This window comes from Mercenaria mercenaria, unplaced genomic scaffold (genome assembly GCF_021730395.1).
Source record: "Mercenaria mercenaria strain notata unplaced genomic scaffold, MADL_Memer_1 contig_3809, whole genome shotgun sequence".
In the NCBI taxonomy this organism is placed as follows: domain Eukaryota; kingdom Metazoa; phylum Mollusca; class Bivalvia; order Venerida; family Veneridae; genus Mercenaria; species Mercenaria mercenaria.
Genome location: NW_026461985.1, coordinates 30,944 through 44,041, shown reverse-complemented (window position 1 = coordinate 44,041; position 13,098 = coordinate 30,944). Strand labels below are relative to the sequence as shown.

At 37.0% G+C, this 13,098-nt stretch overlaps 1 protein-coding gene across 1 annotated transcript in view; it reads left to right on the top strand.

Moving 5' to 3' along the window:
- Positions 1–13,098, top strand: part of LOC128553423 (E3 ubiquitin-protein ligase SHPRH-like) — a 49,573-nt gene that overhangs the window by 13,516 nt on the left and 22,959 nt on the right. The window contains exons 8-15 of the mRNA XM_053534567.1: positions 2,762–2,806; positions 3,363–3,441; positions 4,493–4,656; positions 8,255–8,362; positions 10,660–10,725; positions 11,207–11,289; positions 11,797–11,923; positions 12,474–12,650. Of these exons, the coding sequence (XP_053390542.1) occupies positions 2,762–2,806; positions 3,363–3,441; positions 4,493–4,656; positions 8,255–8,362; positions 10,660–10,725; positions 11,207–11,289; positions 11,797–11,923; positions 12,474–12,650 (849 nt within the window). The remainder of the gene's footprint in view (positions 1–2,761; positions 2,807–3,362; positions 3,442–4,492; positions 4,657–8,254; positions 8,363–10,659; positions 10,726–11,206; positions 11,290–11,796; positions 11,924–12,473; positions 12,651–13,098) is intronic.

The following is a 13,098-nucleotide window of genomic DNA, read 5'->3' as shown; positions in this document are numbered from 1 at the left end:
GAGACATATTGTTTTTGCCCTGTCCGTCCGTCCGTCCTCCGTCCCTCCGTACGTCACACTTCATTTCCGAGCAATAACTGGAGAACCATTTGACCTAGAACCTTCAAACTTCATAGGGTTGTAGGGCTGCTGGAGTAGACGACCCCTATTGTTTTTGGGGTCACTCCATCAAAGGTCAAGGTCACAGGGGCCCGAACATTGAAAACCATTTCCGATCAATAACTAGAGAACCACTTGACCCAGAATGTTGAAACTTCATAGGATGATTGGTCATGAAGAGTAGATGACCCCTATTGATTTTGGGGTCACTCTGTCAAAGGTCAAGGTCAAAGGGGCCTGAACATGGAAAACCATTTCCGATCAATAACTAGAGAACCACTTGACCCAGAATGTTGAAACTTCATAGGATGATTGTACATGCAAAGTAGATGACCCCTATCGATTTTGGGGTCACTCCATTAAAGGTCAAGATTACAGGGGGCCCGAACATTGAAAACCATTTCCGGTTAGTAACTTGAGAACCACTTGACCCAGAATGTTGAAACTTCATAGGATGATTGGTCATGAAGAGTAGATGACCCCTATTGATTTTGGGGTCACTCTGTCAAAGGTCAAGGTCACAGGGGCCTCAACATGGAAAACCATTTCTGATCAATAACTAGAGAACCACTTGACCCAGAATGTTGAAACTTCATAGGATGATTGTACATGCAGAGTAGATGACCCCATCGATTTTGGGGTCACTCCATTAAAGGTCAAGGTCACAGGGGCCCGAACATTGAAAACCATTTCCAGTCAGTAACTTGAGAACCACTTGACCCAGAATGTTGAAACTTCATAGGATGATTGGTCATGAAGAGTAGATGATCCCTATTGATTTTGGGGTCACTCTGTCAAAGGTCAAGGACACAGGGGCCTCAACATGGAAAACCATTTCCGATCAATAACTAGAGAACCACTTGACCCAGAATGTTGAAACTTCATAGGATGATTGTACATGCAGAGTAGATGACCCCTATCGATTTTGGGGTCACTCCATTAAAGGTCAAGGTCACAGGGGCCCGAACATTGAAAACCATTTCCGGTTAGTAACTTGAGAACCACTTGACCCAGAATGTTGAAACTTCATAGGATGATTGGTCATGAAGAGTAGATGACCCCTATTGATTTTGGGGTCACTCTGTCAAAGGTCAAGGTCACAGGGGCCTGAACATGGAAAACCATTTCCGATCAATAACTAGAGAACCACTTGACCCAGAATGTTGAAACTTCATAGGATGATTGTACATGCAAATTAGATGACCCCTATCGATTTTGGGGTCTCTCCATTAAAGGTCAAGGTCACAGGGGCCTGAACATTGAAAACCATTTCCAGTCAGTAACTTGAGAACCACTTGACCCAGAATGTTGAAACTTAATAGGATGATTGGTCATGCAGAGTAGATGACCCCTTACGATTTTGGGGTCACTCTGTGAAAGGTCAAGGTCACAGGGGCCTGAACATTGAAAACCATTTCCGGTCAGTAACTAGAGAACCATTTGACCCAGAATGATGAAATTTCATAGGATGATTGGTCATACAGAGTAGATGACCCCTAATGATTTTAGGGTCACTCTGTTAAAGGTCAAGGCCACAGGGGCCTGAACATGGAAAACCATTTCTAATCAATAACTTGAGAACCTCTCGACCCAGAATGTTGAAACTTCATATGATGATTGTTCATGCAGAGTAAATGACCCCTATTGTTTTTGGGATCACCCCGTTAAAGGTCAAGGTCACAGGGGCCTGAACATTGATAACCAGTTCCGATCAATAACTTGAGAACCACTCAACCCAGAATGTTGAAACTTCATAGGATGATTGAACATGCAGAGTAGATGACCCCTATTGATTTTGGGGTCAGTCTATTAAAGGTCAAGGCCACAGTGGCCTGTTCATGTAAAATCATTTTTTGGAAATAACTTGAGAACCACTTGACCTACAATGTTGAAACTTAATAGGATGATTGGACTTGCAGAGTAGATGACCCCTATTTATTTTGAGATCACTTGATCAAAGGTCAAGGTCACAGAAGCCTGAACAGTGACTTGAGAACCACTAGGCCAAGAGTGTTGAAATTTAGGGGGATGATTGGACATGCCAAGTAGATGATCCCTATTGCAACCAACCATCAGTGTCTCTTTGACTTTTGCTCCTGACCCCTATTGACTTCTTGCCTATAGGACTTTGCATTGGGGGAGACATGCGCTTTTTTACAAAAGCATTTTCTAGTTATCGGCTGCTGGGCAGTTTGTGTTTTATGTAGACTTTATAGAATAAAGAAAACAAATTATAAAAATATCTTCTACAATAATAATATTATTGAAATTTTGTAAAAAACTTTACCATACCATGCTTTTTTTTATTATTAAACCTTCCAAAGTACCTAAATTAATGATGACAAATCATAGACTTGTTAAATTTTGAAACTGGCTTTGCTACTGTGAAATTATTTCATTTTGTTGGAAGGAAATTTGGCGTGTTTGACCAAAATGGGTTTGATATGAATTTGTAGATTTAAAGTTTTGAGCATATGTGTTGGAATTTTACTTTTTTGTGGACCTACTCAACCACATAATAACTGCAAATTAGTCTCCCCAAAAACTAATGATTTTACAGTATTTCACTTTGTCTTTTCAAGAGGGAGAATTTATCCTCATAAATATTTTGTAATTTTTGAACTGATTGCTTTTGGAATGCTTCTATTTTCTTATTTTAAAGATCTGTCTTGATGAAGCACAGATGGTGGAATGCACCACAACAAAGGTGAGAAAATAGAAACAGGTAACTGAATGCAGTTAAGTACTACGGTACTTTGAAGTATTGTGGCATTGTCTGATTTCAGATGATTTAACAAAAACAATGTGTCTTTTACTTTTTCTCAGGTGATATTCACCATTATTTTACAATAAACATATCTATTGCCATATTATTATGTTTACAATTGATACTTTTGATAATATTTATGTTTTTATATAAATGTTTTTAAAGATGTTTTCAATTTATGTTTTCAGTATAACTTCTGCTCGGCGATATTTGACCTTTTTTTGTGTCGATTTGCTGTAAAATCCAACATCTCTCACTCACTTTACAAAAAAATATTAAATCTTTCAGTTTTAGAGGGGTGGCGAATTTGGTCATTTATCAGCCATGTCTTTAATATTTCAAGGTTTGGTGAAGCCTTCAAGATAAATCTTTGTTTTCATTTCTTCAAAAATATTTTTCTTTTGTGCTTACTACATCATACTTTCACTTGAGTGTATTCAAGAACCATTTCAACAGTCTCGTTCCAATAGTAATTTTTCATGCTGTTTGTTTTCAGACAGCAGAAATGGCATTACGCCTGAGTGCAATAAACAGATGGTGTGTCACAGGTACTCCTATACAGAAAAGTATAGATGGTGAGTAATGTTTAGCATTTCACAGCAACTATGATAAATTTTGTTGAAAATGTAAATGTTTCTAAGAGAAAAATTTAACATTCTTGTCAGATGACATCAGATTATTGCTAATGTTGTAGTGAGATCATGTTCAGGAACAATGTACCTGAATTGTTTCTCACCATTTATTCAGATCATTCACTTCAACTGTTTATGTGCTAAATGGCAGTCATATCACATACTGTAAAATCATTTAATTTCGTGGGCACGAAATTCCATGGTTTTGAGCACAACGGCAATTTCGTGGGGATATAATTTGTGGATTTCAACTTTTGAACATAAAATGAATGGGAATTTTATTTGTTTGTTGGGATTAAATTTTGTGGATTGACTCAACCATGAAATCCACGAGAACAATGAAACACAGCTCACTTCAGCTTCAGTTGTTTGAGAACAGTGAAACACTGCTCACTTTAGCTTCAGTTGTTCGAGAACAGTGAAACACAGCTCACTCTAGCTTCAGTTGTTCGAGAACAGTGAAACACAGCTCACTTTAGCTTCAGTTGTTTGAGAACAGTGAAACACTGCTCACTTTAGCTTCAGTTGTTTGAGAACAGTGAAACACAGCTCACTCACTTTAGCTTCAGTTGTTTGAGAACAATGAAACATTGCTCACTTTAGCTTCAGTTGTTTGAGAACAGTGAAACACAGCTCACTTTAGCTTCAGTTGTTTGAGAACAGTGAAACACTGCTCACTTTAGCTTCAGTTGTTTGTGAACAGTGAAACACTGCTCACTTTAGCTTCAGTTGTTTGAGAACAATGAAGCACTGCTCACATTAGCTTCAGTTGTTTGAGAACAATGAAACACTGCTCACTTTAGCTACAGTCATTTGAGAACAGTGAAACACTTGAGTGGTCCATGGTCATTTTCCTGAAATTTGCTATGTTTTTATTGCTCAAAATCCAGGATAACTTCAGCAATTTGTTCATCCAAGCAACCAGTGTTTTACTGTTATATGTCAAGACATTAATTTATGCAAATTCAAGTTTAATTTGGCATATCTGTTACAGATCTGTACGGACTTTTACTGTTTCTTGGTGTGGATCCATACTGGGTACATATGTGGTGGAATAAACTCGTCTTCACACCATTTTGTCATGGTTTTCCGAATGCAATGCATGACCTGCTCACTTCTGTTCTATGGAGAACTGTGAAAAATGATGTCCTGGATCAGGTTGGTGAATCAGGGCTTGAGCTAGGGAGCAACTTGAGCGAAATAGTCGCTTTGTAGCTCCCCACTTCGCTCTAATCTAACATCAAAGCGGAATTCAAGTCGCCCGATTTTTTTATCCACACTCCAGTTATCCGCTATCGGCCTGTTGACACTTGACTGGAATACACGATGGCATAATTTTAGCTTAAGATCTTCAGCGCTCTCGGTTTATATACTGGATTTTGATGGGAGCCGCAACTATGAAAAAACAAAATACAAAAAGCGGCATTTAGAGTTTTGGAAGCCAGGACTAGCATAATTTAAGCTCCGCCTACTTCAGATTAGGGAGAAGTGCGAAGGTGACACTTGTTTTGTAAACTGACTGTTGATAAACAAAGCAGTAGGGATTTATATTACATAAGCTTACACATTCTTTTTTGACCATTAGAAAGTATCTTACCATGTTTGGCTCCAGTAATTTCCTTAAATCCACTTAATTTTACTCGTATTTTTCAAAACCCAAACTTTAGAAACACAATAATATCACTGACACTATCTGTGACTAAAATAACGTAACTGAAATTTACGCAAATTTTTGACACCTGCCATCAAAAACTGGGTTAAATCTGTTTGACAACTGTTTCTTTTAATGTGTGCCGACACCAGCGTATCAAAGAGACACCAGCAGATCAAAGAAGATGTGTATTCCGTATGATGTCATAGTGATGTCACTGCTATTGACATGTATTTAATTCACATACTTGTTATTTAAAGTGACTGACTTTGAGCTTTGAGCGCATTAGCACTGGGAGCTTGATTTATTTTTTTTTCTGCTGATATGGAATTAACTTTTTTTAATTGTATTCATATTTAAAGGGTTTTCTTGGTTTGGACAATCATTGCAAGAGTGAAAAAAAACTTGAATTTGCAGTTTAATCACATTAGATTCACAAGGTTAAAAATGATAAGAAAACAGAATCACTGACATTTTCAGTGAATTTGTTATTTACTTTAAATTAATAGATTTTGTAATCAAAGACAGGGAATAATGAAAATAGTAACGTTATATTAAGCATATTTAGTTCCTTTTTCAGCTTGCATGTCATGGTGCTAAAATCTTTCCACGTTTTCCCTAAAATCTCGCCACTTCTCCCTAAAATCTCTCCACTTCTCCCTAATCTTACCTGAGGGAGAAGTGACTTCACCCTAAAATCTTAGCCTAGCTTAAGCCCTGGTGAATATATACAAATACAGAATATAAAGTTCATGAAGGTTAGCCTCATTACTGTAACATATGACTTCATTAGACATTGTTCAGAATAATTTATGTCAAGGAATGGGAGAACTGCCAGCCTTCCAGGGAAAGTGTTTGCAACAGGCCTTTATAAATTTGGATTTCCTTAACCCTTACCCTGCTAAGTTTCTATAATGAACTTGTCCATCTTTCAATTTGGGGGGGCCTCGGTGGCCGAGTGGTTAAGGTCTCTGACTTCAAATCACTTGCCCCTCACCGATGTGGTTTCGAGCCTCACTTGAGGCATTGAATTCTTCGTGTGGGGAAGCCATCCAGCTGGCTTACAGAAGGTCGGTGGTTCTATGAAATAATGCACGGAGGGGCACCTGGGGTCTTCCTCTACCATTGAAGCTAGAATGTCGCCATATGACCTGAACTGTGTTGGTGCGACGTTAAACCCAACCAAAAAAAAAAAATTCAATTTGTACAGAACAATTAACTTTTGAAAGGGGTGTTCACTGAAAATTTACTGACTGAATAGCAAACAGTGCAGACCATGGTCATACTGCATGGATGTGCAGGCTGATCTTGGTCTGCACTGTTTGCAAAGGCAAAATCACTTGCCACTAGCAGACTAAAGGTTAGATAGAATCCATATGACACTAATGTTCTAAAAGCTTTAACTGTACCAGAGTTCATTAATGAAGTAGGTAAGGGTTTCGGAAATTATTTGCTCAATTTGGATTGACTTTAACAGTTACAAGTTATTTGTAACAAGCATACTTGTGATAAGTTCAGAATCCCAAAACTGGAGGTTTGCCATTTTTCAGCTGGAGTTGGGGTCTCAAAACTGGAGGTTTTTCATCGACATAAATTAAGCGCGCGGACACATAACTTAGAGGCAAAATCCAACATTTTTGGCCACAAAATAATGTATATAAGTCTACACCAGAAGAAACAATCCTCATAACTCTTGATTTGAATTTTGACAGAGTTATGCCACTTTTTAACTTCTTTTTTTTTGTTAAAGTTTTATATAATGTCTAATATCTCTGTTACATTCAAAGCTATTGACTATTATTCCCCTTTTACTGGCAAAGCTTTAATTGCCCCTTTTACTGGCAAAGCTTTAATTCAGAGTCAATCACTGAGAAAAGTCGAGCATGCTATCTTACAGAAGCTCCTTCTTGTTCTAACTTTAAACTTTCTTAACAGATTAAATTTGTAGAAACAAAGTCTCAATTTAGGTCTGAAATGAAGGTGAACATGCATTAACATTATTCTACTCGAGGACTTTAAAAAAATGAAGCTCTAAATTGGTCTGAACACAACTCATAAATTATGTAAATTCCTTACCCCACCCACTTTTGTATAAAAATACTGATGATTTTGACATGAAAAAATAGAAAACAGAAATGCATCAACATGTATTTACCCTTACCAAAATAATGTAGATTGATGTTATCAAATAAATGAGTGTGTGTTTATATCCAATTTTCAATGAAATATGTCCAATTTAGTAGCAAATTAATTTGGTAAAACATTGGAAGAAAATGGCGTAACTCCATAAGGGGAGATAACACTCCTGTTCTAAAAATAGTAATGGGATGGTTTTTCCAACAATTATTTAATATGTGATTTTATTACCGGGCAAAATTTTTCTTTGAATAATCAAAATTCATTTCAGTTGGGAATTATTTCTTATGACTGGGAACTGGTGAAAAATGGAGCTTAATTGGCATTGAGAATGGGCAGATATTCGGCCCCGTGAGACAGGTGGAAAATGCTCTGCTTGTCTAATCCCTTATCAAAACAAACAATTAATAAGTCACCTGTGAAAAACAACTCTTTCCTCCAGCTACATGTGTGTCAAACATGTATAATACACAGCAGTCAGTGACACTTTGATTTACTGTGCAAACATGTTCACTCCTCGGTAATTATCAACCCAGTCATAATACTGATATATATATATTTTTTTTGAAAAGCGGGAGAAATATGGTTTTGGTCGGGAGACGGGAGGCAAGGTGAAAAAATCGGGATTTTGACCCTCCCGCGCGGGAGATCACATGTATGAACAAGTAAATGCCGTTAGAAATAAAATTAGACCGTTCCTCTGTGAACAATTTTTAATTTTAGGACAGGGAACCAGATTAGAAATGAAACTTGCTTGAGGCTTGGGTATAAATGTTGTGAATGAAGTTACATGGCCTCCTTACCATTGATTTAAACTTGAGATGTTTTATACAAATTTATGTGTACAGTTAAACTTTCTTCTTCCTGAATTTAATATTTTAATTTTCCTGATTGTTTTCATCAAAAATTATTTAAGAAATTTCACAGCGTTGAAAAAGGTACTGACAAGGTTTGAAAACTTATTTTTAGATTAACATACCAAAGCAGACTGATGAAATTCATTGGTTGACATTTTCACCAGTAGAGGAACATTTCTACAGGAGGCAGTACAGAGATTGTGTGAGGCTCTCCATGGAGGTAATTTGTTTACAGTATTTAATAAGATTGTTAATTTGTTGCTTTGCTCTGTCTTATAAACCTGTTGATTTCTGTTGCATTTTGGTATTCGCCTGCCTGCAGGTTTCTTGCCCATTATAACCTTGTGGAAACATGTTTTTAGCTCACCTGTCACAAAGTGACAAGGTGAGCTTTTGTGATCGCGCGGTGTCCGTCGTCCGTCCGTCTGTGCGTGCGTGCGTGCGTCCGTCCGTCCGTAAACTTTTGCTTGTGACCACTCTAGAGGTCACATTTTTCATGGGATCTTTATGAAAGTTGGTCAGAATGTTCATCTTGATGATATCTAGGTCAAGTTCGAAACTGGGTCATGTGCCGTCAAAAACTAGGTCAGTAGGTCTAAAAATAGAAAAACCTTGTGACCTCTCTAGAGGCCATATATTTCACAAGATCTTCATGAAACTTGGTCAGAATGTTCACCTTGATGATATCTAGGTCAAGTTTGAAACTGGGTCACGTGCCATCAAAAACTAGGTCAGTAGGTCTAAAAATAGAAAAACCTTGTGACCTCTCTAGAGGCCATATATTTCACAAGATCTTCATGAAAATTGGTCAGAACGTTCACCTTGATAATATCTAGATCAAGTTGAAAACTGGGTCACATGCCGTCAAAAACTAGGTCAGTAGGTCAAATAATAGAAAAACCTTGTGACCTCTCTAGAGGCCATATTTTTCATGGGATCTGTATGAAAGTTGGTCTGAATGTTCATCTTGATGATATCTAGGTCAGGTTCGAAACTGGGTCATGTGCGGTCAAAAACTAGGTCAGTAGGTCTAAAAATAGAAAAACCTTGTGACCTCTCTATAGGCCATATATTTCATGAGATCTTCATGAAAATTTGTCAGAATGTTCACCTTGATGATATCTAGGTCAAGTTCGAAAGTGGGTCACGTGCGGTCAAAAACTAGGTCAGTAGGTCAAATAAAAAGAAAAACCTTGTGACCTCTCTAAAGGCCATATTTTTCATGGGATCTGTAGGAAAATTGGTCTGAATGTTCATCTAGATGATATCTAGGTCAAGTTTGAAAGTGGGTCACGTGCCGTCGAAAACTAGGTCAGTAGGTCAAATAATAGAAAAACCTTGTGACCTCTCTAAAGGCCATATTTTTCATGGGATCTGTATGAAAATTGGTCTGAATGTTCATCTTGATGATATCTAGGTCAAGTTCGAAACAGGGTCATGTGCGGTCAAAAACTAGGTCATTAGGTCTAAAAATAGAAAAACCTTGTGACCTCTCTAGAGACCATACTTGTGAATGGGTCTCCATAAGAATTGGTCAGAATGTTCACCTTGATGATATCTAGGTCAAGTTTGAAACTGGGTCACGTGCCATAAAAAACTAGGTCAGTTGGTCAAATAATAAAAAAACCTTGTGACCTCTCTAGAGGCCATACTTTTCATGGGATCTGTATTGAAATTGGTCTGAATGTTCATCTTGGTGATATTTAGGTCAAGTTTGAAACTGGGTCAACTGCGGTCAAAAACTAGGTCAGTAGGTCTAAAATTATTTAAATCTTTTGACCTTTCTAGAGACCATATATTTCAATGGATCTTCATGAAAATTGGTCAGAATTTTTATCTGGATAATATCTAGGTCAAGTTCAAAACTGGGTCACATGAGCTCAAAAACTAGGTCACTATGTCAAATAATAGAAAAAAACGACGTCATACTCAAAACTGGGTCATGTGGGAAGAGGTGAGCGATTCAGGACCATCATGGTCCTCTTGTTTTGTTTTCTCAGGATATGAAACCAAGTTTCACTGGTTCTGTCAAGTTGCCCAGAAGGCTCTAGAAAATCGCATTAGGATATTTGTTGCCTGCCTGTCTTGAAACAAAACAAAACTACAACAAAGCTGTGTTTACTCTTGAATCCTGACATTTAACCATCTGCTAAACTTTTTGTTTAGATTTCACAACAGCCTGCTCTTATATTCCTTTCTTTTGTTTTAAAAAGCAGTGGAAACTCCATATCTTGAAATCCAAGAGATAGTGCTTTTTATGTTTAGATAACTGAAATGCAATGTAACATGATATTTTGTCCACATGCTTTTGAGATGGGACTTGAAAATATCTTCCAGCCAGAATTCAGAGATAATTGGGTGAAGGATAATTATCTAGTTTCAACTGTATTTTAATCAACTGCATTTCAGACACATTTATGAAAGAGATTTTTATAAGAGACTTAAAATGGCTCAAAATTTAGAATTTCTGTTGCTTATTTGACTTAAAGATTATTGTTCTTGCTTGTATGTTTACAGAGGTTAAGCAAGTGGACTGATAGTAATATCAGGTTGAGTAGTCTGGACAGACATACTGTTAGTCAGGTAAATATTGAGAACAATTCTCTTATAAATATCCAAGTTTTCTTGTGTTAGTACCTAATGGAAATTGCTTGCCTTGTAGAAGACTGTTTTAATGACGTAATTCCTTAGCAAACTTTCACATTTTTGCTTTTTGGAAAAAAAAAACAAGCAATTCTTTCTTTGAAAATTCATAAAAATGTAGTGTAAAAGTAGTATTTTACTTCTGAGCTGCCTTCGAAATGAACAAAGTCTGAATTCCGCATGGGTTTTACATGTTTAATTCCAGTTTTCACTTCTTTTGATGCTTCTCAATGTAAGTCTTTGTGTATGTATAAAGATATAAAAAAAATCACTCACCTGTTAACAAAGAATAGCTGCCTTTAGTCTTATCTTAATGTACTGATGGTCACCACTGAGTGAAAACATTAGAAGGGCTTGTTCAATGAACATTTATATGAATGACACAGAATATAGGAAGATTTTTTATTTTTTTTCTCCTCAGTTATTGTATCCATTACTGCGACTGAGACAGGCTTGCTGCCATCCACAGGCTGTTAGAGGGGAATTTCTACCTATTCATAAAAGGTATACATGTATTGATTGGAATTGTTGAATCACGTAACTTTACTGTTGATACATACTTCCAGTAAACAAGATCAAGAAAAAAATATTTGGTCAACTTACTGCTTATAACAAAGTTTTGAAAGCTGTTGAGGTAAGCAACACCAAATATCCAATCCTGACATAGCAAACAAATTAACACACTAATGTGGAAGTGCTTTTGTTTGAAAAATCTCTATAATGTAGTTCAAAGCATCTGAAATAACTAGTTGAAGTTGCTTTGCTATGTGTAAATTTACCAGTTTTAAACTTTGGATTTAGATTTTGCAAGTATATTTTGAACATTCATGACTAAATATTATATGAAAATGGCAATGCTCTTAATTTAGGAATCTTGTAGGTTTATTGACATTAAGAATGAAATGAAACACATGTAGTAATACCTGGAAATATATGAAATAATAACCCCTGTGCTGACTCACAATCACCATGTGGAGTATGTGCAAGTATAAAACTGCTGTTTGTTTTCAGTACAATGACAATGGAAGAATTGCTGGAATCTCTGACAAAGAAAGCTAAGCTTGAGGCAGAGGAATCCCACAGGGCTCTGGTAGCTGCCATGAACGGAGAGGCAGGATTACATATCATAAATGAGCAGGTAGGATATCATTTGTAACATCTACATACATAATAGAACTGGTTTGTTGTTTCCTGATTGTTATTAACCCTTACCCTGCTAAATTTCTATGATGAACTTGTCCATCTTTAAATTTGGACGGAACCATTAACTGTTAAAAGGGGTGCTTACCAAAAAGATACTGACTGAATGGTGAACAGTGCAGACCATGATCAGCCTGCACGGCAGGCTGATCTTGGTCTGCTCTGGACGCAAAGGCAGAACGGCTTGCTGCCAGCAGGCTAAGTGTTAAAAAATAAAAAGAAGTAGTACTATTTAAAAAGCATCCATGAACACAATTAGCTGATCTGCATTGAACAGTCAAACCTGTATTAAGCAGCCAAGCAAGGGAGTGTTACAGGTGGCTGTTTAAGACTAGTCAAAAATAGATCAAGAAGTTAATTTGGAAGTTAGGTGATTGGCCGTCTTAGGCAAGTGGGTGCTTAATATAGGTGGCCCCCAAATGCAGGTTCAAATGTATACAATATTAAAACAATGTTCTATCTCAAATGAACAAACAATACTATTGCAGTTTGTTGAAGCTGTAGAGAAGTACAGGGATGTTCTAAGATCAGTTGAAGAGCACAAAGACACTTTGAAAACAGACAGTCTACAACAGTTACATGCCATGTATAACCTGCACGAGATTCTCATGTCCAAACCAGAGGGAGTGGATCCCACACTCAGAGACCACCAGTTGTCTAAACAGGTGTCGTATGAACATTTATATATAATTTATTGTTAAAGAGATAGAAATTCTGAGACTCAGTGATTTCAATTTATTCCCATGTAGGATTTTAATTGGTTTCCTTGTCCAGAGGTCATTTACCAGCAAATCAAAAGCTTGTAACATTTTTAGCTGTACTATTCGAAGAATAGGGGAGCTATCCTACTCGCCCCAGCATCGGCATTAGCGTGAGCATCACACAAATGTTAAAGTTTGCGTACCACCCCAAATATTTTCAAAGTCCATCGGGATATTGCTTTCATATTTTGCATACTTGTTTACCATCATGACCCCAGTATGTAAAAAGGAGGAGGCAACTCTATCAAGCATTTTGACTGAATTATGGCCCCTTTTCGACTTAGAATATGCTTATTGTAATGTTAAAGTTTTACTCGTAGCTTATATTATACTATCAAGCACTGAGAATAGT